Source organism: Pseudonaja textilis, chromosome 3, assembly GCF_049901715.1.
Source record: "Pseudonaja textilis isolate UNSWEBS1 chromosome 3, rPseTex1.2, whole genome shotgun sequence".
Classification (NCBI taxonomy): Eukaryota; Metazoa; Chordata; class Lepidosauria; order Squamata; family Elapidae; genus Pseudonaja; species Pseudonaja textilis.
Window position 1 is genome coordinate 198,569,852 of NC_141992.1, and position 27,474 is coordinate 198,597,325.

The following is a 27,474-nucleotide window of genomic DNA, read 5'->3' on the forward strand; positions in this document are numbered from 1 at the left end:
TGCCATTCACGTTTCTCCCTTATCCTCCCTTTGTGCCCTAGGATGGAGAGGGGATGGGCCTCTGAATGCCCAGCCGGCCTGTGCCCTTCTCCAGTTTCCTCCACAACCTCCAGAGCCACCCTCCCACTCCCTGTTAGCTGTTCCTCCTCTCCCTCGGAGTCAGACAAGAGGTGCCAATTCAGACACACAAACATACACACACACACACGGGTGTCGAGACCGACGGGTGAGGGGCTCACAGATCTGCCAGGAAAGGCTTGCCACCGAACATCCAAGCTCTGCCTTGTCATCTTCTTTTAATGACCCCATAATCCCCATAATGGAGTCTGGGCAACTGGGAGCTAGCAGAGCGTTTACTGGCCAGATGCCTTTCCTATTGCCAATGCGGAGTTTTGTTCAGCAGATATATTCTCATTGTGACCAGAGAGAAATATCTGCCTCTCTCTTAGGATCGAACTCACAGCCTCATTTTATTAAAAAAAATTTAAATGTAAATTAACAACAAATTAATAAAAAAATAAATTAAAAGCGCTCTCCCAACCCAAGCAGCGAGGAACGCTAAAGAGGAACTGACCTGCCTACCATTATTCAACCCTGCCTTGTTTTGGAGGTCTTAAATTAAGAAGGCACTCTGTGAATGCTCAGAAGCTCCCACACCCTCTCGGATTGAGCTCTTGCTGCTAGGAAAGCTTTTGGGAGCTAAGAAGGGATGAGGCCTGGGTTCGAGTCAGCGACATTCAGGATTCCCCAGGTGGGGGCACTCCAGGAAGGTCATCTCCTGATCCCTTTCCTCCCCCAAATTCCAGGGCCCGGGTGACAAGGAGCATGGGAAGCAAAGAGAAGGGAAGGGAAGGAGGAAGGGAAGGGAAGGGGGAGGGATGAAGAAGGGAAGGGAAAGGGAGGGAAGGAGGAAGGAAGGGAAGCAAAGAGAAGGGAAAGGGAGGGAAGGAGGAAGGGAAGGGAAGGAGGAAGGGAAGGAGGAAGGAAAGAGAAGGGAAGGGAAGGAGGAAGGAAGGGGAGGGATGAAGAAGGAAGGGAAAGGGAGGAAGGAGGAGGGAAGGAAGGAAGGAAGGGAAGGAAGGGAAGGAAGGATGAAGAAGGGAAGGAAGAAGGAAGGAAGGAGGAAGGAAAGGGGAGGGATGAAGAAGGAAGAAGGAAAGGGAGGGAAGGAGAGGAGGGAGGGATGAAGAAGGAAGGAAGGAGGAAGGGAAAGGAAGGGGTGAAGAAGAGAAGGGAAGGGAAGGAGGAAGGAAGGAGGAAGGAAAGGGGAGGGATGAAGAAGGGAAGGAAAGGGAGGGAAGGAGGGAGGGAAGGGTTGAAGAAGGGAAGGGAAGGAAGGGATGAAGAAGGGAAGGAGGAAGGGAAGGAGGAAGGAGAGGGGAGGGATGAAGAAGGGAAGGAAAGGGAGGGAAGGAGGAAGGAAGGGATGAAGAAGAAAAGGGAAGGGAAGAGATGAAGAAGGGAAGGAAAGGGAGGGAAGGAGGAAGGGAAGGGAAGGAGGAAGGGAAGGAGGAAGGCAAGGAAGGGAGGGATGAAGAAGGAAGGGAAAGGGAGGGAAGGAGGAAGGGAAGGGATGAAGAAGGGAAGGGAAAGGGAGGGAAGGAGGAAGGGAGGGATGAAGAAGGGAAGGAAGGAGGAAGGAAGGAGGAAGGAAGGGAGGGATGAAGAAGGAAGGGAAAGGGAGGGAAGGAGGAAGGGAGGGATGAAGAAGGGAAGGAAAGGGAGGGAAGGAGGAAGGGGAGGGATGAAGAAGGGAAGGGAAAGGGAGGGAAGGAGGAAGGGGGAGGGATGAAGAAGGGAAGGGAAAGGGAGGGAAGGAGGAAGGGAGGGATGAAGAAGGGAAGGAAAGGAGGGAAGGAGGAAGGGAAGGGATGAAGAAGGGAAGGGAAAGGGAGGGAAGGAGGAAGGGAAGGGATGAAGAAGGGAAGGAAAGGGAGGGAAGGAGGAAGGAAGGGATGAAGAAGGGAAGGAAAGGGAGGTAAGGAGGAAGGGGAGGGATGAAGAAGGGAAGGGAAGGAGGAAGGGAAGGAGGAAGGGAAGGGAAGGGGAGGGATGAAGAAGGGAAGGGAAAGGGAGGGAAGGAGGAAGGGGAGGGATGAAGAAGGGAAGGAAAGGGAGGAAGGAGGAAGGGGAGGGATGAAGAAGGGAAGGGACGGAGGAAGGGAAGGAGGAAGGGAAGGGGAGGGATGAAGAAGGAAGGGAAAGGAGGAGGAAGGAGGAAGGGGAGGGATGAAGAAGGGAAGGGAAAGGGAGGGAAGGAGGAAGGGGAGGGATGAAGAAGGGAAGGGAAGGGAAGGGAAGGGAAGGGAAGGGAAGGGATGAAGAAGGGAAGGGAAAGGGAGGGAAGGAGGAAGGAAGGGATGAAGAAGGAAGGGAGGAAGGGGAAGGGAAGGAGGAAGGGGAGGGATGAAGAAGGGAAGGGAAAGGGAGGGAAGGAGGAAGGAAGGGATGAAGAAGGGAAGGGAAAGGAGGGAAGGAGGAAGGGAAGGGATGAAGAAGGGAAGGAGGAAGGAAGGAAGGAGGAAGGGGAGGGATGAAGAAGGGAAGGGAAAGGAGGGAAGGAGGAAGGGAAGGGATGAAGAAGGGAAGGAGGAAGGGAAGGGAAGGAGGAAGGGAGGGATGAAGAAGGAAGGAAAGGGAGGGAAGGAGGAAGGGGAGGGATGAAGAAGGGAAGGGAAAGGGAGGGAAGGAGGAAGGGAAGGGATGAAGAAGGGAAGGAGGAAGGGGAAGGAAGGAGGAAGGGAAGGGAGGGAAGGCAAGGGAGGGATGAAGAAGGGAAGGGAAAGGAGGGAAGGAGGAAGGGAAGGATGAAGAAGGGAAGGGAAAGGAGGGAAGGAGGAAGGGAGGGATGAAGAAGGAAGGGAAAGGGAGGGAAGGAGGAAGGGAAGGGAAGCAAAGAGAAGGGAAAGGGAGGGAAGGAGGAAGGGAAGGGAAGGAGGAAGGGAAGGAGGAAGGAAAGAGAAGGGAAGGGAAGGAGGAAGGGAAGGGGAGGATGAAGAAGGGAAGGAAAGGGAGGGAAGGAGGAAGGGAAGGGGAAGAAGGGAAGGGAAAGGGAGGAAGGAGGAAGGAAGGGATGAAGAAGGAAGGAAGGGAGGGAAGGAGGAAGGGAAGGGAAGGAGGAAGGGAAGGAAGGAGGAAGGGAAGGGAGGAAGGCAAGGGGAGGGATGAAGAAGGAAGGGAAAGGAGGAAGGAGGAAGGGGAGGGATGAAGAAGGGAAGGGAAAGGGAGGAAGGAGGAAGGAGGGATGAAGAAGGGAAGGAAAGGGAGGGAAGGAGGAAGGGAAGGGATGAAGAAGGGAAGGGAAAAAGGGAGGGAAGGAGGAAGGAAGAGAAGGAGGAAGGAAGGAAGGAGGAAGGGAAGGAGGAAGGCAAGGGGAGGGATGAAGAAGGGAAGGGAAAGGGAGGGGAAGGAGGAAGGGAAGGGAGTGAAGAAGGAAGGGAAAGGGAGGGAAGGAGGAAGGAAGGAAGCAAAAGAAGGAAAGGGAGGGAAGGAGGAAGGAAGGAAGGAGGAAGGAAGGAGGAAGGAAAGAGAAGGGAGGAAGGAGGAAGGAAGGGAGGGATGAAGAAGGGAAGGGAAATGGAAGGAAGGAAGGAAGGAAGGGATGAAGAAGGGAAGGGAAGGGGAAGGGAAAGGAAGGGAAGAAGGAAGGAAACAAGGGAGGAGGAAGGAAGGCTTCTCACTCCTTGCTTTCAGGGGCGTTGGGCTGCGGCACGGGGTCTGTCAGGCGCATCTCAAACTCGTTACAGCGCAGAGGCACCTCCCGGTAATGGCAGATGAGGCTGTAGAGGCTGTCAAAAACCAGGTTGTCGGTCAGGTAGAACTTGGTGGTGCCGGCTTCTTGCCGGGAGTGGATGCGGCAATGCTGGACCCGTCCGGAACGCCTGGAAAAAAAAACCGCGGCGGAGAAGAGGGAGCGGCTGGGGGTTCAAACAGTCATCGAGCCCAATCTCAGGGGCGGGTCAAAGGTTTGGGGGTGGGACGACGTCTTACAGCGAACGAGAGGGTGTAATCGCCCACGAACGTCTCGCTCTCGCGGACCAGGAACGTGCCATCTTTGCCCCCCCGTCTCGGTGCAGTACTCGTGCAGCAGCCGCTCGGCAATCTGGCGCCCGTCACGGCCCCCGCCCAGCTTGCCATGGAACCACTTCTCACTGAAGTGCAGCTCGTTGTTGTTGAACTCCTGCGGAACTCCCCGAGACAAGAGGGAGCAACCGAGGAGAAGGAGACAGGGATGGGCAGGATTGAAACGGGGAGGGAGGAAGCGCAAGAGAGGGAGGAGAGAGAGAGAGAGAGAGAGAAAGAAGGGGGAGAGAGAAAGAAAGAGAGAGAGAAAGAGAGAAAGGGATGGAGAGAGAAAGAGAGACCGGGAGGAAGAGAGGGAAAGAGAGGGAGGGAGAAAGAGAAAGGAGAGGAGAGAGAAAGAAAAAGTGAAGGGAGAAAGAGAGAAAGAAAGAGAGAGAAAGGGAGGGAAGGAGAGAGAGAGAAAGAGAGAAGGGAGGGAGGGAGAGAGAAAAAGAGAGAGAGAAAGGGAGAGAGAAAGAGGAAGAGAGAGAGAAAGAGAAAGAAAGGGATGGAGAAAAGGGAAGGAGGAAGAGAGGGAAAGAGGGAGGGAGAAAGAGAAAGGAAGGAGAGAAAGAAAAAGAGAGGGGAGGAGAGGAGAGAGAGAGAAAGAGAGAAAGGGGAAGGAGGAGAGAAGAGAGAGAGAGAGAGAGAAAGAGAGAGAAAGAAAGAGAGAGAGAAAGAGAGAAAGGGATAGAGAGAGAAAGAGACAGGGAGGAAGAGAGGGAAAGAGAGGGAGGGAGGAAAAGAGAGAGAGAGTGAGGGAGAGAGAGAGAAAGAGAGAGAAAGGGAGGGAAGAGAGAGAGAGAGAGAGAAACAGGGAGGAAGAGAGGGAAAGAGAGGGAGGGAGGAAAGAGAGAAGGGAGGAGAGAGAGAGAGGAAGGGAGAAAGAGAGAAAGAAAAAGAGAGGAGGGAGGGAGAGAGAGAGAAAGAGAGAGAAAGGGAGGGAAGGAGAGAAGAAAGAGAGAGGGAGAGAAAGAGAGAGAGAGAAAGGGGAGAAGGAGGCAGGGAGAGAGAGAAGAGAGAAAGAGAGAGGGAGGGAGGGAGAGAGAGAGGGAAGAGAGAGAGAAAGAGAGAGGGAGGGAGGGAGAGAGAAAGGGGGAAGGAGGCAGGGAGAGAGAAAGAGGGAGAAAGAAAAAGAAGGAGGGAGGGAGGGGAGAGAGGGAGAAAGAGAGAGGGAGGAGAGAGAAAGAGAGAGAGGGAGGGAAGGAGAGAGAGAGAGAGAGGGAGGGAGGGAGAGAGAGAGAGAACAGCAGTTGTAAATGAGACATGGCGCACTCCTAAGAGCTGGTACAAACTACAGGAAGTCTTCTATTCTTTTACTCCTAATGATAATGAATGGTTCTCATTCCACACACACAAAACCAACAAAAACCCGGCTTCCCCAGTGATTCCTTCCCAATCCCCTAGTCCTCTTGGAGGACCAGCCATTTCCAAAGAGCCTCTATCGGCCGACTTACCTCCTTCTGTTCCGCCTCCTCCTCCTCTTCCCCATGGGACTGATAGTGGGAGGTCTCCTCGGAGTAGTAGATCTTGTGGCTTGTCAGGACAAAATAGTGGGGGCTCCAGGTCTGTAAGGGAGAAAGTCGGGAGGGGGGGATGTTGTCAAAGCGAGAAAAAAAAACCCAGAAAGGAATAAAATCCTTTCTGGATGAAAGATCAAGTACAGGTCGAGTGCAAATCCCGCCCTCCCCCAAAATGCAGAATCCTAGCATTTTACCCCAAAACCTCAGGATGTTACAACACAGCCAACGACCCAGGAGATTACAGCACAAGACTCAGGATGTCACAACAATAGAACTCAGAAGGTCATCACACAGCCCATTACCCAGGTCATTATAACACAGGAGGCTGATAGACACACAGCCAATACTTCAGCCACACATGTTTTTACGAAAAAGCCAACCAATCAGCAAACATCAACTCCACCAACCAATCAAGAAATAACAACACAGCCAACCTCCCCATCGGTATATATAGGGAGACGGCAGCTCGGATCACGCTTTGCTCGCACAAGCACGAAGCCGAAAGCACCAGCCTGAAGATGGTGAGTGGGACCTCGTTTCATAGGAAAAAAAAGCGGGGGGGAAATTCTGCCTCTGCCTACCAGCATCCATTGGTATTCATCTGTCTAACGTCCTGTCAGTGTGTGCAAGAGTGGAGGGCTGTTTGGAAACTGAAAGAGTATTTGCTTAGTGAGCAAGGAGACAGCAAGGAGCCTGGGCGTGGCTTAGCTCAGCTGTTGTATACTAAACCTGCTTGGTGCTGTGAAACTGAAACTAAAACTCCTCTCCTTGCATTTGGAAGGGAGTTCTTTTCAGGAGGGGAGGGAGAATAGAACTCCTTAGCATCAGAGCGTGTTAATAATAATATACGAAATACTAATGCTTGTGTTTCTCCACTTTGGCCACAAAGGTGGGTGGACTCCAACTCCCAGAATTCCCCAGCTAGCCATGGGGAGCTGAAGTCCACAAATCTTAAAAGTCACCAAGGTTGAGCAACACTGATCTAGGGCAGGAGTCCCCAACCACGGTCCCGGACCGGCACCGGTCCGTGGAACAATTTCTACCGGGCTGCCGGTTTGCTGGGCGCCGCCATCTTGTTTTGATGAGAAAGTGCTTCCGGTGAGCTTTTCCTGGTAGAAAGCGGCGTTTGCGTGCTGAAAAAATCCTTGCGCCCTAGTTTCATCGAGGGGGGGGGGGCGGCTTCGAAGTTTCATCGAGGGGGGGCGGCTAAGGTGTGAGGATTCTTTCAGCACGCATGGCAAGGCGAGCCGAGCAACTGTCCCGAAGCCGTCGCGAAGCCCATCGACACAGGTACAAAGGAGGAGTTGAAGGTGGCGGGGAGAAGCGGGGAACGGCTGGCTGGCTGGCCGGTTGCTCGGCTCGCCTTGCCATGCATGTTGATGCCGGTACCGGGCTGTGGATGATTTTGTGATGCTGGTACCGGGCCGCAGATGATTTTGTGATGCCGGTACCGGGCTGCGGCACAAAAAAAGGTTGGGGGCCACTGATCTAGGGAATGTCTGGCTGAGGAAGTTTGATATGAGCCAACCATGGTGATGGAGACCATCTGGAGATCTTCTGAAGACACCAGGCAGCCTCAGTCACCATCATGTGGCCCCACCTCCTCCCCAGGAACTCACATGGTCAATGGGATCTTCCAGGTACAGGATGCCATTCTTGATGGAATTGCTGAGGTCGTTCTCCGAGTAGCTGGCTGTGGAGACTTCCTCATACAGGTTGCCTTCCACCAGCTTCTTGTGCTGAGGCCGGGAGAGAAAATAAAAGAGAATTTTGAAGGGATGCAATGGTTGGAGCGGACAGCCATGTCCCAGGGCTCCTGATGGGCAGCTTTAGTTATTCGTGTACGTACATATATCAAATTTAGAAGCAGATCATGTCCATCCCAAAGGGACGGTTCTTGTGAACAAAGGGGATGAAGGAGAGGGGATAATGACGGAGAGACTCAAAGGATGGCATTTTTTGGCCAGCTTAGGATTGCTCACTGGGCAACATGTTCTCGTTGGGATACAACAACCGCTGGTGACCTTCTACCGCTGTATCAGAGAGTATCTTAACTTGGGACCATCCAGAGGCAAAGATATTGGCTGCAATCTCAGACCTCCGAGATTGCATGCCGTATCGTCGCGACGTCAGCTCCGCCCTCTCCAGAGAGTATCCTGCACCTCTGTATGGTTTGCCAGTTGCACAGTGGCAGATAGGAAAGCACTCCAGAGGGTTAATGTCATTGCCTAGAAGATCACGGGTTGCCCTCTCCCCTCTTTGGAAGAGCTTTAGAGCTCCCGCTGCCTTAAGAAAGTTCAAAACATTCTCAAAGATCCATCTCATCCTGGGCACCCTTTTTTTTTTTTGAACTATTACCATCTGGCAGACGGGACAGGATAATAATAAAAACAAGGACAAATAGGCTGAAAAAACAGCTTCTATCCCAGGGCAGGAACTCTGCTGAATTCTACCGTATCACGCAATATTCATGCAATATCAGGGGGGGTTTCAATTCAATTGCATAGGAGGTGAAGGATGCGTGTTTGTGTTTTATTTTCATCGTCACAATGTACACTAAAGGCGGCATTTCATTTCCTTGCACGAGGTGCCATGACAATAAAGTAAATGAAGCACAGAAGGACAGGGGTGGCATTCTACCGGTTTGGACTGGTTCGACAGACCCGGTTGTTAGGATTCTGCGCGGTTTGGAGAACTGGCGAATCGTGTCGCAGGCCGGCCCCGCCACTCTCCCCCCTCCCTGTCAGTCAATCCTTGCCGCGAATGCCCAACATTGCTGACTGCGTTCTCCCCGCCCAGTCACACCTCCTTTCTTTTTTTTTTTCTTCCTTTCCGACGATCAGCTGTTCCGATGATCAGCTACGCTGGGATCCCCCTCGCTGTCTTACTGCTTCGCCCAGGAGGCCTCCCCGAGGCCCGGGAGGTCAAAAGGGGCATGTGGGGTAGGGTGTGTGTGTGTTGCTCCATGCCCCCCCCCATGCACTCTGTTTTTTGCCTTCTGGAAGCAAAAACGCCGCCGCCCCCCGGGCGGCTTGCCTGAGGCAAAAAACCCAGAGGGGCTGCAAAGAAGAAGAAGAAGGACGAGAGGAGGGAGGGGGGGGAAGGAGAGGAGGAGGAGGAGGAGGAGGAGGAGGAGGAGGAGGAAGAAGAAGAAGAAAAGAAGAAGAAGAAGAAAGAAGAAGAAGAAGGAGGAGGAGGAGGAGGAGGAGGAGGAGGAGGAGGAGGAGAGGAGGAGGAGGAGGGAGGAGGAGGAGGAGGAGGAGGAGGAGGAGGAGAAGGAAGAAGAAGAAGAAGAAGAAGAAGAAGAAGAAGAAGAAGAAGAAGAAGAAGAAGAAGAAGAAGAGGAGGAGGAGGAGGAGGAGGAGGAGGAGGAGGAAGGAAGGAAGAAGAAGAAGAGGAGGAGGAGGAGGAGGAGGAGGAGAGGAGGAGGAAGGAGAGGAAGAAGAAGAAGAAGAGGAGGAGGAGGAGGAGGAGGAGGAGGGAGGAGGAGGAGGAGGAAGAAGAAGAAGAAGAAGGAGGAGGAGGAGGAGGAGGAGGAGGGAGGAGGAGGAAGGAGAGGAAGAAGAAGAAGAAGAAGGAAGAGGAGGAGGGGGAAGGAGTGGAGGAGGAGGTGGAGGAGGAGGAGGAGGAGGAGGAGGAGGAAGAAGAAGAAGAAGGAGGAGGAGGAGGAGGAGGAGGGGAGGAGGAGGAGGAGGAGGAGGAAGGAGAGGAAGAAGAAGAAGGAGGAGGAGGAGGAGGAGAGGAAGGAGAGGGAGGAGGAGGAACAAGAAGAAGGAGGAGAAGGAGGAGGAGGAGGAAGAAGGAAGAAGAAGAGGAGGAGGAGGAGGAGGAGGAGGAAGAAGAAGAAGAGGAGGAGGAGGAGGAGGAGGAGGAGGAGGAAGGAGAGGAAGAAGAAGAAGGAGGAGGAGGAGGAGGAGAGGAAGGAGAGGAGGAGGAGGAACAAGAAGAAGGAGAAGGAGGAGGAGGAGGAAGAAGGAAGAAGAAGAGGAGGAGGAGGAGGAAGAGGAAGAAGGAGGGGAAGAAGAAAAAGAAGAAGAGAGGAAGAAGGAAAAGAAGAAGAGGGAGAGGGAGAGGAAGAAGAAGGAGAAGAAGAATAGGAAGAAGGAGAAGAAGAAGGAGAAGAAGAAGAAGAAGAGGAGAGGAAGAAATGGAAGAAGAAGGAGGAGAGGAAGAAGAAGGAGAGGAAGGAAGAAGAAGAAGAAGAAAAAGGAGGGAGGAGAGAGGAGGAGGAGGAGGAGGAGGAGGAGGAGGAAGAAGAAGAAGCAGCCACGCCCACCCAGTCACATGGCCACAGAACCGGTTGTTAAAAAATTTGAATCCCACCCCTGCAGAAGGGTCTCTGAGCTTGGCGGTTTTCTTGCAGATGTTTCATGACCCAACTGTGGAACATCATCAGTGCTAGAAGGGAGGGGATTTTAGAGAAAGGAGGAGGGAGGAGGAGGGCTGTGGGTTCCTTGGTGCTCTCTGAGCTTGGTGTTTTTCTTCGAGACGTTTCATGACCCCGCTAAGTAGCATTATCAGGGCTAAAAGGGAGTGGGGTTGTGAAAAGAAGGGGAGGAAGAGGAGAGGGAGGAGAAGAGGAGGAGGAGGAGAAGGAGGACCGTGGGATTTTGGGGGCTCTCTTGAGCTTGGGGGTTTTCTTGCAGATGTTTCATGACCCAACTAGACAACATCATCAGTGCTAGAAGGGGGCGGGGATTAAGAGTATAGAATAGGGGACTCCACACAGAACCCTGTGGTGTGCCAGTGTTAAAAATAAGGAGCTATGATTACCTAATCTGACCCCCTGAGAGCAGTGAGACAGGATGCTCTATCCCTGACACATAAGCACGGTGTAAGTGGATAGGCATAACTGAGCGTGGAAAGGAGTATCCACTCATAAAATACTTCTCTGGTCTTTTTGGAGTTGCCATAGAAAGGGGGCAGCAACGAAGCAGCTTGCAAAACCAAAAGCGCATTCCATAAATGTTTTCAAAGATAGTCACTAGGTGACCGAAGTTTCTGCCCGCACAAAATTCTAACTGGAGAGAATGGTGGATGACTCTTGGCTAAGGAGGTGTCCCATCGGAGAATATGAATTACGATGCACCCAGGGGCTGGAGGAAAACCAGGATCAAGGGTGACAATGTGTTGTGTCTCAGCGTCGGCTACACCCAGGTTGCACCGGCATGTCGACTCCTAATAAATCTTCTTGAAGCTTTGACAATCTGACTAGATTTAAATCATGATTTAAATGGGGTTCACTATCGGAGCCCTGACCCCGGGAGATGGTTTCAAAGAGGGCAGAGGGGTCGGAGAGGCTCAGGGTTTCTCCCGGGTGGAAGATGAGGGAGAGCTTGGCTACCTTGATGAGGATTTTTTTCTTGAGCTGGGCAGGAGAGGGCAGTTGGTCGGCATTGACGTCGACCGGTTTGGTCAGCAGCATGTCGCCAAAGACCTTCTTGAAGTGGGACGCCATGTTCCTCTGCTGGACGATGCTGCAGTGATCCTCGATGGAAAGGATGACAGGATACCTGCGGGGGAAAGGAAAGGGCATCAGGCAGGCCCTTGAAAAATCCCGGGGTGTTATTTATTTTTTTTGGTTCTGTTTTTGTTCACATCGAGGGCAATATCCAGGACTGGCCTAGAGGTGGAGCTCTTGCCTCACAATCAGGAGGCTGTGCGTTTCGATCCTAGGGAGAGCACAGTGAGAACGTATCTGCTGAACAAAACTCCGCACTGGGGACGGGAAAGGCATCCGGCCAGTAAACACTCGGCTCCATTTCAGTTGCCCAGACTCCACCCCGGAAAGGATTATGGGACCGTTAAACAACAAAGATGATGATCTAGGGCGGTACGCAAGGATGTGCCGTTCTGCAGAGGGAAGCTGACAACGGCTAAGCAGTTTGGACGAGGAGGACACGAGGCAGGACTTCCTGAGAAGAGGAGGAGCTCGGCAAAGGGTTGGGGGCAGAAGTTTGGGGGGTCCCAATTGAATAACCTTCCCGAGTAGACTTGGGAGCCAAGGACGGAGCTGCTACCTGGCTGCTCCATTCGGTCAACCGAAACATCAGTTCTGGTGTCCGGAACATCCTCCTCCGCTCTGAGGGTCAATTTTTATGGAAGGCCTGAAGCCATTTTGTGAGGTTCATTCCTGCCTTTGCACATTCCGCCCTCCAATCGAGGAGGAGGAGGAAGAGGCGGAGGAAGAGGAGGAGATGGAGGGAGGCAGGAGGAAATGGAGGGAGGGAGGGAGGAGGAAAAGGAAGGGAGGGATGGAGGAGGATTGGAAGGAGGGAAAGGAAGAGAAGGAGGGCAAGAGGGAGGAGGAGAGAAGAAAAGGAGGAGGCGGAAGGAAAAAAGGAGGGAAAAAAGAGGAAGAGGAGGAGATGGAGGGAGCGAGGAAGAGGAAGGGAGGGAGGGAGGAGGATTGGAAGGAAGGAAAGGAAGAGAAGGAGGGCAAGAGAGAGGAGGAGAGAAGAGGAGGAAGAAGGAAAAAAGGAGGAAAAAAAGGAGGAAGAGAAGGAGATGGACGGAGCGAGGAAGAGGAAGGGAGGAGGATTGGAAGGAAGGAAAGGAAGAGGAGAAGGAGGGCGAGGGAGGAGGAGGGAAGGGCAGGAGGAGGAGGAGAGGAAGAAAAAAGGAGAAAAAGAGAAGGAGGAGGAGAAGAAAGGGAGGAGGAGGAAGAGGAGACGATGACAAGGGTGAGGAGAATAGGAGCAGGAGGGGAAGGAAAAGAAGGGGAGGAAGAGAAATAGGAATTAGAGGAGGAGGAGGTGTTAGAGGAGGAGGAGGAGGAGAGGAGGAGGAGGAAGAGGAGAAAGCCCAAGGAAGGAAGCAGGGCCCAAGGCCTACAAAGGCCGCAACACGGCTTACTCGGAGGTGGCGAAGGCGTGCTCCTTGATGGTGTGCAAGACATCGAGGAACTTGATTTTGGAGGTCAGCGTGTGGCCGTGGTAGATGATAGGCAGGTCATCAGGGCCATCCCAGCAATCCACTGAAAATCAAAACTTTCTTAAGTTTTCTTAAAAAATTAGAATCCCAAATTTTAAACCATCACATGAATTCGGGCCTTCTCCGCCGGGCAACTTCTGGCCGTGTTGAGATTCGAATGCCCCCAAATCCCCAGTCCGTGCATTGTGTGTGTGAGAGAGAGCGTGGTTTGTGTGGGAGTGTACATTTCAATCAATCAATCAATGAGAATAGAGTTGGACGGGACCTTGGAGGTCTTCTAGTCCAACCCCCTGCTCAAGCAGGAGACCCTAGACCCGTGATGGCAAACCTATGGCACGCATGCCACAGGTGGCAGGCAGAGCCATTTGTACCAGCACGCAAGCTGCAGGCAAACTTACCTCACTGCGCATGCGTGCGCCTCACAGCCTGATTTTCGGCCGGTTTGAGGCCTTTTTCGGCCTCCCAAAGGCTTGAGGAAGGCTTCTGCAGGCTTTGCAGGCCGAAAACTTAGGCCCGTTTGTCACTTCCTGTTTTTCTGAAAATACCGGAAGTGGTGAAACAGGCCTAGTTTTGGGCCTGCAAAGCCTGCAGAAGCCTTCCTTAAGCCTCTGGGAGGCCGAAAAAGGCCTCAAACCGGCCGAAAATGAGTTGCGAGGTGCAGTGCAGGTAAGGGAGCAGTGGGTCGGGTGGGTGGGGATTGCACGCGCATGCGTAGGGGGCATGGGGGGGGCGCATATTGCCTTCTGGGTGCTGGTACGCGAGTGCGAGCATGCAAACGCGCACACAATTTTGGGCACAGGAGCCCAAAAGGGTTAGCCACCACTGCCCTAGACCAACTCTCAAGAGTTTTACTTTAAAACGTTTTTACTGTTTTAAACTGCAAGTATTCCAATCTTTGCACACTTCTTGGAGGTGCCCAGTTGAGGAAGCACACGCTTCTAGCTCTCCAGCCACAAAGGCAACGAACAAATTAAACATCTCAACCACCTGCAATTCAATCTAACAAAGGGCTCCTTGCAAAAATACACAAATTGCATTTCCCCTTCTGCAGCCATCACAGGCACCTTCAACTGTGCCACAGGGTCTTTATCAAGGGCTGGCCAGATGTGATGCTCTTGCAACATCTGTAGGACCAGTGACCTTGCAGTTTGGTATGCTGAGAAGCAAAGGGAAGGAGAGTGGAGAAGAGAGAAGATAAAATAGAAGAATAGAAACGGAACAGGATACAATATAGAATAGAGTAGAATTAGAAGATAGAAAAATAGGAATAGAATATAGAGCAGAGTAGAATTAGAAGAGAAAGAATAGAAAGTAAAAGAACTGAAACAGAATAGAATATAGAATAGAGTAGAATTAGAAGATAGAAAAATAGGAATAGAATATAGAGTAGAGTAGAATTAGAAGAGAAAGAATAGAAAGTAAAAGAACTGAAACAGAATAGAATATAGAATAGAGTAGAATTAGAAGATAGAAAAATAGGAATAGAATATAGAGTAGAATTAGAAGATAGAAAAATAGGAATAGAATAGAATATAGAGTAGAATCAGAAGAGAAAGAACATTAGAAGAATAGAAATAGAATAGAATATAGAATAGAGTAGAATTAGAAAAGAGAAGACAGAAGAACAGAAATAGAATATATAGAATTAGAGAAGGGGAGAAGATGGAATAGAAGAATAGAAATAGAAGAATAGAAATAGAATAGAATTAGAAGAGAAGAGAAAGAAGAGAAGAGAAGATAGAATTGAAATAGAAGAATAGAAATAGAATAGAATATAGAATAGAGTAGAATCAGAGAAGATAGAAGAAATAGAATAGAAATAGAGTACAATATAGAATAGAAGTAGTGGAGAGAAGATAAAATAGAAGAACAGAAATAGAATAGAATATATAGAGGAGAGGAGAAGAGAAGGGAAAAGAAGAGAAGAGAAGAGAAGAGAAAAAAGATTGAGAAGAGAATATTCTTTTATTGGCCAAATGTGGAATTTGTCTCCAGTTGCATAAGCAGTAAGCGATAAATCATGATTATAATCATAAAATACACTCATCATAAATCACAAGATACAACACTCGGCTGTTTAGTATCCTATGGTCATAGGATACTAAATAAGCAACCAACATAAATCACACTAGGATACCAAATAAAACAATATAAATGTTTTTTTTTTAATTAAGAAGGGGAAGCCGTGGCAGGTTTTGTTGTTGTTTTTTCCTAAATGTAGAAAATCACTACATTGGTGAGGGAAAAAAACAACCCCCACAGACGGTTCTCAGAAACATCTTCGGTGCAGAAAAGCAGAGGCAAGGATGGGACCCTTAACCAAGATTGGTCGAAGGGGTCAGGAATGGGGGGACATCAGCTTACATTCGATGCATCGGCAGCCCATCCGAAGGCAGCGGGCGTAGGCTTCCAGGGAGGACTCACTGGAGAACTGGTCCCCCGTGAGGTACCTGCAAAGGAGGAGGAGGAGGAGAAGCCACCGGCCTGAAACTTCCTGACAAGGCCGCCGTGGGTTAGGAAAGGGAGAAGTTGGGAATGCGCTGGAGGAGGCCCCCAAGTCCACAGTCCCTTAATGGCTTTCTTTCTTTCTTTCTTTCTTTCTTTCTTTCTTTCTTTCTTTCTTTCTTTCTTTCTTTCTTTCTTTCTTTCTTTCTTTCTTTCTTTCTTTCCTTCCTTTTCTCCCTTTTCCTTTCCTTCCTTACCTCCCTCTTTCTTTCCTTCTTTCCCTCCCTTTCTTCCTTCCCTCCCTTTCTTTCCTTCCTTCCTTCCCTCCCTTTCTTTCCTTCTTTCCCTCCCTTTCTTTCTTCTTTTCCTCCCTCCCTCCTTTTCTTCCTTCCTTCCTTCCTTCCCCTCCCCTCCTCCCTCCCTCTCTCTCTTTCCTTCCTTCCCTCCCTCTTCCTTCCTTCCTTCCTTCCCTCCCTCTTCCTTCCTTCCTTCCCTCCCTCCCTCTTCCTTCCTTCCTTCCTTCCTTCCTTCCTTCCTTCCTTCCTTCCTTCCTTCCCTCCCTCCTCCTTCCCTCCCTTTCTTTCCTTCCTTTCTTTCCTTCTTTCCCTCCCTTTCTTTCCTTTCTTCCTTCTTTTCCTCCCTCCCTCCTTTTCTTCCTTCCTTCCTTCCTTCCTTCCCCCTCCCTCCCTCCCTCTCTCTCTCTCTCTCTTTCCTTCCTTCCTTCCCTCCCTCCCTCCCTCCTTCCTTCCTTCCTTCCTTCCTTCCCTCCTCTTCCTTCCTTCCTTCCTTCCTTCCTTCCTTCCTTCCTTCCTTCCTTCCTTCCTTCCTTCCTTCCTTCCTTCCTTTCATTACCAAACTTGGTAATGTCATCAGAACAACAGCAGCAGCAAAATGCCCTCTCACCGAACCGGCTGTAGCACCGGTTGAATCCCACCCCTGGGTCAATGACAGCGTTCCAGAAAACATCCACTCCAACATAAGGTCTCAATATGGCCTCCAAAGCTTACAGTCTACACTACACGAGTAGGATTCAGCCGGTTCAAGTGAAACGGATATTAAATTTACATCTGGTTCACAGAACCGGTAGTTAAACTGACCAGCCGGCCCCACCCTCCCCTCCCCTCCCCCGAGTCTCCACACGGCCCATTTTGGATGCAGGTAAGTGCAGGGTCCGTGTGGAGGTTCTGGGAGGGGGAAAAATGGTCCTCCCAGAAGTTCCGGAAGTCTGCAAACGGGCCTGTCTCCGGCTACCAGAGCCCAAATGAAGCCGTTTTCACCCTCCCAGAAGACTATGGGGAAGGCAAAAAATGACCCTCCTGGAAGTCCCAGAAGTCCGGAAATGGGTCAGTTTCTAGCCTCTGGGGGGCCTCCGGAGCCTGGGGGAAGCCATTTTCGCTCTCCCAGAGGCCTGAGGAAAGCCTCCGGACTCTGGGGAAGGTGAAAAACGGCCCTTCTGGAAGTTCCGGAAGTCCGGAAACGGGTCAGTTTCTGGCCTCCGGAGGGCCTCTGGAGCCTTGGGGGGGGGCATTTTCACCCTCCCAGAAGCCCGAGGGAAGCCTCCGGACTATGGGGAAGGCAAAAAATGACCCTCCTGGAAGTCTCAGAAGTCCAGAAACGGGTCAGTTTCTAGCCTCTGGGGGGCCTCTGGAGCCTGGGGGAAGCCATTTTCGCTCTCCCAGAGGCCTGAGGGAAGCCTCCGGACTCTGGGGAAGGTGAAAAACGGCCCTCCTGGAAGTTCCGGAAGTCCGGAAACGGGTCAAGTTTCCAGCCTCCGGAGCCCGGGGGGGGCATTTTCGACCTCCCAGAGACTCTGGGAAAGGCGAAAAATCAGCCCTCCCGCAAGTTCCGGTAGGCCATGCCCACGCCCGCCCAGCAACCCGGCAGAGAACCAGTTGCTGGGATTTTTGAACCCCACCCCTAGTCTACATGTACTCTAGCACAGGGGTCCCCCCCAATTTGGCAACTTTTAAGACTTTGTGGAATTCCACTACCCAGAATTCTTCAGGCTGGCTGAGGAATTCTGGGAGTTGAAGTCCACGAGTCTTAAAAGTTTGGGAGACCTCTGCCCTGGCTCCAAATTTGCTGTGGGAAAGTTTGCTAACGTCTTGGCGTCATGGCCAACACAGGCCTGGTGGAATGCAATGGATGGGTCCCATCTAGCCTGACCTCAGGTGGCCCCCTTTCCACCCCTTATCCGTCCATCATTGGCCCCAGAATCCGAGGAACTCTTACGTGTTGTGAGAAGACGAGATCCAGTACTGAGACAAAGGGAAGGTCATTTCTTCAGGGGCCACTTGCTCTCCCTTGGAATCCATCAGCGTGTTTTCTTTGGAGAACAAGAAGGTCAGGAACTGCGCAACGAAGAGGGAAAGAAAGACCATTACAGGATAACAAGAGTTGGAAGGCACCTTGGAGGTCTTCTAGTCCAACCCCTTGTCCAAGCAGGAGATTCTACACGGGGGTCACCAACCTTTTGGACCTCAGGGACCACCAAGCTCATAATTTAAAATCCCGCGGACCACTAATATGAATTTTGACTGACAGTGGCTTGCTGACGTTGGTGGGAGAGAGAGAGAGAGAAAGAGGTGTAATCTAACATCTCTCTCTCTCTCTCTCTCTCCACACACACACACACAGACACACAAACACACAGATGCTGGGGTGGGATTCAAATTTCTTAACAACCGCTTCTGTGGGCATGGCCTAATTTTTTGGGTGTGGCTTGGGTGGTCATGTGACCGGCTGAGCATGGCTTGTATGTAAATATTATTAATATTTATGTAAATATTGAATTTTTTTATATAAAAAAGAGCAACTTTTACCCAAAAATCAGGCAAAAAAATTAAAATTAAACAATTTTATGAAGTTTGGGATCTTTTTTATCAATGGTTAGATAACGAAGCATAATAATAGAACATTCAGACTTAGCATAACAAAAAAATTTTCTTTTCTTTTGATATTATCTTTATAAAACATTATCAAGATAGATTTGGCATGATCTTATGATTTATTGCAAAATAAACTAAGTAAAACTATAGTTATTTCGTTAAAGCATGAATTAATAAAATTATAGATAAATGATTTTTTAGTGATGATATTAGGTTATACAATTATTGATTGATAATATGAGCTATTATGTAATATAATTATATTAGTGACTAGGAAATGGATGCACAAAAAAAAAGTGGTAAACCAACTGATACTCTGTTTGTAAATTTATGAAGAAGGATGATATTTTTAAGTTTTATGTGGTATGTCTATGTTGTTTTGTTGTTAAAATAAAAAACTTTTTTATAAAAAAAAAATCAGACAAAGCAGGCAAGCAGATTGAGTTGCTCACAGAATCACAGATTCATTCAGAGATCTATCCATCTGCCATTGGCTATCTGAGTCTGCACTGAATAATAGAACCTAAAAGCAGAGCCGAAGATCTATAGATTAGCTAGAAAGCAAGAAGTCCAACCATTTCCTGCTTTCTAGTTAATCTGAATCTCCCAGCACAGCAGAACAGAGGATGGTCGGAAAAAAGAAAAATAGCAAATTAGCAGGCAAGTTTGTCAGGTAAGGAGTGAGTGGCTGGGGAGGGTTCCCAGGGGCCATGTGGGCGGCGCAGCCTTGTGTTTCTGGATTAATTGCCTCGGGGGCTGTTCTGGGGGGTGGCATTTCTCTGCGGACCACCAAAATTTTTTCGCAGAAGATGGGGTCCCGTGTTGGAGCACCCACATCCGAAGGCCATTAATTGTTCTATCTTATCAGGAAATTTCTGCTTAATTCTAGGTTGGTTTCTCCTTGGTTAGTTTCCATCCGTTGTTTCTTCTCTTACCTTTCGGCGTTTGGAAAATAAGTTTGACCCTCTCGTTTTTGTAGGAGCCCCTCAAATACTGGAATATTGCTACCACATCTCCCCGAGTCTTTCTTTTCACTAGACATACCCAATTCCTTCTGGCGCTTTGGAAAAATAATTTGACCCCCTCTTATTTGGGGCTGCCCCTCAAATACTGGAATACTGCTATCACGTCACCCCTAATTCTTCCTTTCATAGGATTTGGGTTTGACTAGCCAGACCCAGATTCCGTAACCGTTCTTCCTACGTTTTAGTCTCCAGGCCTTGAATCATCCTAGTTGCTCTTCTTTGCATTTTTTTTTTCCAAAGTCTCAACATCTTTTTTTCGGAACGTGGTGACCAAAACTGGATACAGCATTCCAAGGTGTCAACTCATAAAATATTTCTGTGGTTCGTTTTTAGAGTTGACAACAGAAAGGAAGGGGTGAGCAGTGAGGCAGCTTGGAAATCGAAAATGCATTCCATTAATAGCTGTTCAAAGATAGTAACTAGGTGACTGAAGTTTCTGCTGTGCAAAATTCTAACTGGAGAGCCTGATGGATGACTCTGGGCTATGGACGTGTCCCATTGGAGAATGTGAATTACGATACACGCAGGGGGTGGGTGGAAACCAGGATCAAGGGTGACAATGGATGATGTGCCTCAGAGTCAGCTACACCCAGGCAGTGCCGGACATGTTTGCTCCCAATAAATCCTTTGGAAGTTCTAAAAGTTTGGCTCGAGACTCATGGTTTAAATAGAGGGAACTGCCAGAATCCTGACACCAGTAAGGTGTGGCCTTACTAAAGCTTTATAAAGTGGTACTAATCAGTGGTGGGATTCAAACATTTTTATTACTGGTTCTGTGGGTATGGCTTGGTGGGCGTGGCAGGGGAAGGTTACTGCAAAATCTCAATTCCCTCCTCACCCCACTAACCTGCTTTCCAGCTCCGTTCTCCTATGCAGGGCAACCAAAGGAGATCCAGCCGATCAGCTGGGACTCAACGGGAGGCAGAGGAGAGACGGGGTTGGCGGGGCCAGTCAGAGATGGTTCTTTTGCTGGTTCTCCAAACTACTCAAAATCTCCGCTACCGGTTCTCCAGAACTGTTCAGAACCGGCTGAAAACCATCTCCGGTACTAAATACTTCACCTGATTTCGATTCTATGTCTCTGTTTATGCAACCAAGGATTGCATTGGCTTTTTTGGCAGCTGTTGCACACGGCTGGCTCCCATTTAAGTGACTTCCGACTAGGGCTCCTAGATTCCTCTGGGGAATTCTGGGAGTTGAAGTCCACCCATCTAAAAGTTGAGAAGCGCTGGCTTAACAAGACGTGCGTGCGCACACACACACACACACACACACACGGATGATTGAGGAAGAAAGCCGGACACTCACTTCATCCAGCTGGAAGACAGGCTCCGCCAGGTCAGCCAAACGGTCCTGCAGGTAGCTGCACATCAACCTGCGTACCTTGGTGATGTCATTCGCCCAGGTTTCCTGCGGAGAAACGGCCGGGGGCAGAGTTACCAGGAAGCTGTGCAGCAAACTTGAACTGAGAAGGAGGGGCCACGCTCAGGAGAGGTCAAAAAGAGCCAGGATGGCACCTGCAAAGTCCTGCCACTTTGGATAGGCGCTGCGTCGGTTTTATCAAAGTCAATCCGCCATTGGAAGATTCGAAAGACCCGGTTAGACAGAGAACATAATGGAGAAAATGCAAGTAGCGGTTAGGAGCCGAACTGATTGTGGTGGAATGTGGTCTGGATTCCCGGGAGGGAGGGGCTTTCTTTTCTTTTCTTTTTTCTTTCATTTTTTTCTTAATTAGATAATTAGGACTGCAGAAAAAACCATGGCTACCAACCTGCCTTCCATGGAGGACCTGTAATATCCTGCACAGGAGTCACAAAGAGGGCTGTGAAAATATCTACAGACCCTTCACATCCCGGACATAAACTGTTTCAACTCCTTCCCTCAAAATGACGCTACAGAGCCCTGCACACCAGAACAACTAGACACAGTGGAGTTTTTTCCCGAACGCCATCACTCTGCTAAACAAAGAATTCCCTCAACACTGTCCAACTATTTACAATGTCTGCACTACCGTTACTATTAAATCGTCTCATCACTCTTTATCACCCATCCCCTCCCACTTGTGACTGTAGGACTTTAACCTTGTTGCTTGTACCCTTACAATTTATATGGACTGTTTCCTAGTATGATTTGATTGCTTATTGTACCCTATGATTGTTATCAAGTGTTGTACCTGATGATTCTTGACTCTTCATGAATGTATCTTTGCTTTTATGTACACTGGGAGCATTTGCACCAAGACAGATTCCTTGTGTGTCCAATCACACTTGGCCAATAAAGAATTCTATTTCTATTTCTATTCTATTCTATTCTATTCTATTCTATTCTATTCTATTCTATTCTATTCTACTCTACTCTACTCTACTCTACTCTACTCTATACTCCACTCCATTCCATTTATTCTATTCTTTGTATTTTGTATATTCTATTCTATTATTTCCTTATTCTATTCTATTCTATTCCATATTTTCTATTCTATTCAAATTCTATTCTACTCTATTCCATATTTTTATTCTATTCTCTGTAGTTTATATGTTCTATTCTATTCTATATTCTATTCTATTCCATTCCATTCCATTTATTCTATTCTCTGTATTTTGTATATTCTATTCTATTCTATTCTATTCTATTCTATTCTATTCTATTCTATTCTATTCTATTCTATTCTATTCTTTCCTTATTCTATTCTTTCCTTATTCTATTCTATTCTATTCTATTCTATTCTATTCTATTCTATTCTATTCTATTCTATTCTATTCTCTCTCTCCCGCTCTTTCTTTTTTCATTCATTCATTCATTCATTTTATTTACATTCCAGAGGACCAATAGACAAGCTAACTTTGGCTCGTGTGGCTGGGAGGAAGAGAGTTCAGAAGGCGACTCCCGACCTAGAGATCCTCGGAGTGTAACATTGAGGATGAAAATAGTCTGCTTTAGTTTGGCAAGATTCTGTCTAGAGGGGAAGAACAATACAGGAATACAGGCAGACCTCAACGTACAACAGCTCGTTTAGCGGCCGTTCGAAGTTACAGCGGCACTGAAAAAGTGACTTATGACCATTTTTCACACTTATGACCGTTGCAGCATCCCTGTGATCATGTGATCAAAATTTGGGTTCTTGTCAACTGACTAATCGCCTTTTGGGACCTTCTGACAAGCAAAATCCATGGGGAAGCCAGATTCACTTAACAACGGGGTTACTAACTTCACAACTGCAGTGACAAGAAAGGTCGTAAAATGGGGCAGAATTCACTGAACAAATGTTTTCGCTTAACAACAGAAATCTTGGGCTCCGTTGTGGTCGTAAGTCAAGGACTACCTGTACAGAAAGGCAGTTTGTTTATTTATGTATTTATTGAATTTACACACTGCCCATCTCATTGTCAAGGGTAGGCAACTAACCAAACATCACACAAGCATGGATACACAACATGAAAACATTCGCTGTTAAAGTGAACACAAAGAAGCGAAAAAGTCATTTTTGTTAATGATCTCTGCTGGTTTTCATGAAAGCAAACTTCTTTCTTTCTTTCTTTCTTTCTTTCTTTCTTTCTTTCTTTCTTTCTTTCTTTTCTTTCTTTTCTTTTCTTTCTTTCTCTCTCTCTTTCTTCCTTCCTTCCTTCCCTCCCTCCCTCCTTCCTTTCTTCCCTCCCACCCCTCCCCTTTCCTTCCTTTCTTCCTTCCCTCCCTCCCTCCCTCCCTTTCTCTCTCTCTCTTCTTTCAGAAAATACCTTTTGATCGTATTGTAAGAATTTCTGGAAGTCATATAAGGTGACTTGGCAGAGTTCGGGCCGATCCATGTTACTGAAAAGGAAGCCGGAGAAGGAAGAAGCCCCTCAGTAGCTGTGCCACACAAAACACACACACACACACACACTCACACCCAACAGCACTTTGTCAAGGGTGGGGTTCTCGGTACTCTCTCAGCTGGGCTTTCTTGCAGACATTACCTTACCGAACTAGGTAATTTCATTAGGGCTAGAAGGGAGAGGGGTTTGTGGAGGAGGAGGAGGAAAGGAACTGTAGGGCCTGGGTGCTGTCTGAATTTGGTGGTTTAGAGAGAATAGAATAGAATAGAATAGAATAGAATAGAATAGAATAGATGGGATGGAATAGAATAGAATAGAATAGAATAGAATAGAATAGAATAGAATAGAATAGAATAGAATAGAATAAGGAAAGAATAGAATAGAATAGAATAGAATGTAGAGTAGGATAGGATAGGGTAGAACAGAATAGAGAATAGAATAGAATATAGAATAGAATAGAATGTAGAGTGGAGTAGAATAAAGAGTAGAGTAGAATAGAATAGAATAGAATAGAATAGAATAGAATAAGGAAAGAATAGAATAGAATAGAATAGAATAGAATAGAATAGAATAGAATAGAATAGAATAGAATAGAATAAGGAAAGAATAGAATAGAATAGAATAGAATAGAATGTAGAGTAGGATAGAATAAGGAAAGAATAGAATAGAATAGAATAGAATAGAATAGAATAGAATAGAATAGAATAGAATAGAATAGAATAGAATAGAATAGAATAGACAAAATACAGAGAATAGAATAAATGGAATGGAATGGAATAGAATAGAATATAGAATAGAATAGAATAGAATAGAATAGAACATATAAACTACAGAGAATAGAATAAAAATATGGAATAGAGTAGAATAGAATAGAATTTGGATAATGTTCCGTTACCAAACTAGGTAACATCATCAGTGCTGGAAGGGAGTGAAGTGTGGGAGAAGGAGGAAAGAAGGAGGAGAGGACAGAAGGAAGAGAGAAGGAGGAGGGGAGGGGAGGAGGAGAAGGAGGTGGAGAAGAGGAGGAGGAGAGAAGAGGAAGAGAGGAGGAGAAGAAGAGAGGAGGGGAGGAGGAAGAGGAGGGAGGGGAGGAGGAGGAGGAGGACAAGAGGAGGAGGAGAGGAGAGAAGGAGGTGGAGAGAGGAGGAGTAGAGTAGGAGTAGGACTAGGAGGAGGAGTAAGACAACCTGTCTTAAAGTTGCAGAGGTCAGAAAATAGGGGGCTATAAGAAGTTTCGAAGGAGGCTCCCTTTAATTACAGAGAGAATAATTAGACCTCCGGGTGGGATATTCCTTCTTTTTTTTTCTTTTTGCTTTTTGTTTGCTTTGGTCAATTTTGGGAGGCCCCCGGCTGACCCTGGGAGAGAACCTCCCCCCGTGGTGCCAATCTTACGTTTGGTCAAGCGGGCTCAGTCACAATCAGGGAAAGCGTCCCAAAGCCGGTAGACAGAGGCCACGCAACGCCCCGGTTACGAGCACCTGGGCCCAAGGGGAGACAGTTTGGGGGGTGGGGGAGAACCGAGGCACGCCCCCTCCTCACTCACCGCAAGGGGAAGGACAGCTCCAGTTGCTCGATGATCTGAAAGGCAAAGAGACCACATGGAGATCAGCAACGTTCGTCGGGTCCCCGGGGTTTTAATCGCTCACACGGCTGGCATCGACGGAGGTTTTAAGAAAAGGTATTTTTAAGCATTAAGGTTCCCTGGGAATTCCCTTCCGTGATGTCAGACGGTTAGAGTTAGTCCCTGACTTACAACCGTTCATTTAGTGACAGTTCCAAACGACAGCAGCACTGAAAAAAAGCGACTTATGATGGCTTTCCACGCTTACGACCGTCGCGGCACGGGGTTTACACTCCTCTGCTTGGCAACTGACTCACCCTTACGACGGTTGCGGGCTGCTTCCAACAAGCCAAGTCAAAGGGGAGGAAAGCCAGATTTGTTTAGCGGCCAAAGGATTCACTTAACAACTATGGCGAAGGAAGGTCGTAGAATGGAGCCTTAGCAAAGGGAATTTTGGGCTCAGTGGCGGTCGTACCTCAAGGACTTCCGTGGTCCTTGACTCGCGAACCAATCGCTTAGGGACCGTCTGGAGTTACGACCGATGTGAAAAAGGGAGGCTTTATATCTCGGATCCAAAGTTTGTCAACTGGTGACCCAGAGAATTTGTGGGTGCTCTTATCACTGGAGGTTTTTAAGAAGAGTCGCTTGTCTGAAATGGCCCAGGGTCTCCTGCCCGATCAGGGGGCTGGACTAGAGGACCTCCAAGGTCCCTTCCAGCTTATTCATTCTATTATTCTAACTCGACTGCTTTATCGGTAGAAAGTTCCCACCTCTGAATCAAATGTATAAGTCAGAAAAGGAACTGCTGGTAATCCTCACATTATGACCACAACTGAGCCCGAGATTCCCGTTGCTAAGCAAAGACAGGTATTAAAGAGGTTCTGCTCCCCATTTTACGACCTGCCTTGGCCACAGTTGTTCAGCGAATCACTTCCGTCGTTAAGTTGGTCACACGTTTGTTAAGTTGAATCGGTGGCCAAAGCATCCAAATTTTGATCACGGGGATGTGGCCACGTCATAGGTGTGAAAAATATGGCTGTTTTTCACAGGTACGACATTGCAGAAGCCCCACGGTCACGTAATCGAAAATGCTTGGCAACTGGCATGTACTTTTTCTAATGCTGTTGTCACTCTGATCATTAAATGAACTGTTATAAGTCAAGGACTACATCGATCAGACGCCTCCTCCTGCTCTTCCAACACAACACTCCTGCAATGGAGGCTAAAAGTTCTTACCGATTTATATTTAAATACTTGGGGTTTTCATGAGCTGTAAGCCATCATCATCTCAATCGTGACACATCACAGCTTAAACTATCTTGCTTTGCATGTAATAAGTCTACCTCGTATATTAGTTTCCCCTTTAAAGTTGCATTACTGAAATAAATGAACTGTTGCGCAATATTCTAATTTTTTTGAGTTTCACATGTACTCTAAATGCTCTGATAATAATCTTCTCTTAGTGAGCCCCTAGAAGCCAAGAGGATCATACGCACCCAATTTCAAGTTTGTAGGCTTTACGGTTCTGGAGAGTTTGTGATGATGCGCGAGTGGTATTTCGCTTTTTTATATAGAGAGTATATTCATGTACCAACTGCAGCTAGAATGGTAATTTGCACAAAATTGGAAAAGTGAAGAGGTTCCGACTGACAAGGAGGTGATTAGGAAAATATTAGAACGTGCAGAAATGAATAGACTAACGCTGGCAATTAAGGAGAAAGAACTTACTGAGTATGACACGATATGGGAATTACTCTAAAGAAAAAAGGAAGTTAGAAATAAAATGAGATTAGTGAATTATGAAAAGTACCGTATGTTAAGATAGAGAGGTAAACCATATGATGATTGTTCTTGATATGATGATTAAGCCTACGATGTTTAATGTGATCACTATAGTTTTATTGGAAGATAAGTTAAGAGGGAGAAATGGAAAGTTTTATTACCGTATATACAACACTGCGATGGCCAGACTAGAGAGTCAATATCAAAATAATGTATACTGTCGTGTAATTTTGACGGGTTATTGCACGGAGATAATTGTAACCAGACGAAACCCTGTTTAATGGAAGATGGAATGTTTATATTAAAAAATAAATGAATGTTAAAATATATTCTTACCGATTTCTGCGCATCGAACATCAGGTTTTTGTAGAACTGTGTGAAATGGCTGAAGGTGATGTCACCACAAACCTCCAGATCCTGCCCGGACCCAGAAGAGAAAAGGAAGAATTAATTTAAATTTGCTGAGACCAGATTAAATCTCCCACTCAACCTGGATCCCTCCCACATATTGAGACTCCGGTTCCAACGGTTACCAGCGACGACGTCAGTAAAACAAGGACCCGGGTTGTTAGGGGTCAAGAGGCTGAGTCTGGCCACCGCTTAGAGAAGGCTGTAAAAGCACTGTGAAGCGGGATGTAATTCTAAAGGCTATTCCTTCCTTCCTTCCCTCCTTTCTTTCTTTCCTTCCTTCCTTCCCTCCCTTCCCTTCTTTCCAAAGGTTGACTCAGCCTTCCGTCCTTCTGAGGTGGGTAAAATGAGGACCCAGATTGTTGGGGGCCAGAGGCTGACTCTGTAAACCGCTTAGAGAGGGATGGAAAGCACTGTGAAGCAGTATAGAAGTCTTAAGTGCTAGTGCTCTTCCTTCCTTCCTTCCTTTCCTTCCTTCCTTCCATCCTCCTTTCCTTCCTTCCATCCTTCCTTTCCTTCCTTCCTTCCATCCTTCCTTCCTTCCTTCCATCCATCCTTCTTTCCTTTCCTTCCCTTCCTTCCTTCCATCCTCCTTTCCTTCCTTCCTTCCTTTCTTCCATCCTTCCTTTCCTTCCTTCCTTCCTTCCTTCCATCCTTCCTTCCTTCCTTCCTTCCATCCTCCTTTCCTTCCTTCCATCCTTCCTTCCTTCCTTCCTTTCCTTCCCTTCCTTCCTTTCTTCCATCCTTCCTTCCATCCTTCCTTTTCTTCCTTCCTTCCATCCTTCCTTCCATCCTTCCTTCCATCCTTCCTTCCACCCTTCCTTCCTTCCTTCCATCCTTCCTTCCATCCTTCCTTTCCTTTCCTTCCTTCCTTCCTTCCTTCCTTCCTTTCCTTCCTTCCATCCTTCCTTTCCTTTCCTTCCTTCCTTCCTTCCTTTCCTTCCTTCCACCCTTCCTTCCATCCTTCCTTCCTTCCTTCCTTCCTTCCATCCACCCTTCCTTCCGCTTAGAACGCAGTATTGCAGGCTAACTCTGCCC

The 27,474-nt window shown here is 48.0% G+C and overlaps 1 protein-coding gene across 1 annotated transcript in view; it reads right to left on the reverse strand.

Annotated features, from left to right (window-relative positions):
* The window catches only part of LOC113452797 (1-phosphatidylinositol 4,5-bisphosphate phosphodiesterase gamma-1-like), a 91,628-nt gene that overhangs the window by 27,097 nt on the left and 37,057 nt on the right, over positions 1 to 27,474 (reverse strand). Inside the window, 13 exon segments of the mRNA XM_087931836.1 lie at positions 3,681 to 3,881; positions 3,998 to 4,062; positions 4,064 to 4,180; positions 5,520 to 5,630; positions 7,205 to 7,324; positions 10,930 to 11,098; positions 12,441 to 12,561; positions 14,883 to 14,968; positions 17,196 to 17,314; positions 20,185 to 20,286; positions 22,608 to 22,680; positions 24,229 to 24,263; positions 26,365 to 26,445. Of these exon segments, the coding sequence (XP_087787962.1) occupies positions 3,681 to 3,881; positions 3,998 to 4,062; positions 4,064 to 4,180; positions 5,520 to 5,630; positions 7,205 to 7,324; positions 10,930 to 11,098; positions 12,441 to 12,561; positions 14,883 to 14,968; positions 17,196 to 17,314; positions 20,185 to 20,286; positions 22,608 to 22,680; positions 24,229 to 24,263; positions 26,365 to 26,445 (1,400 nt within the window).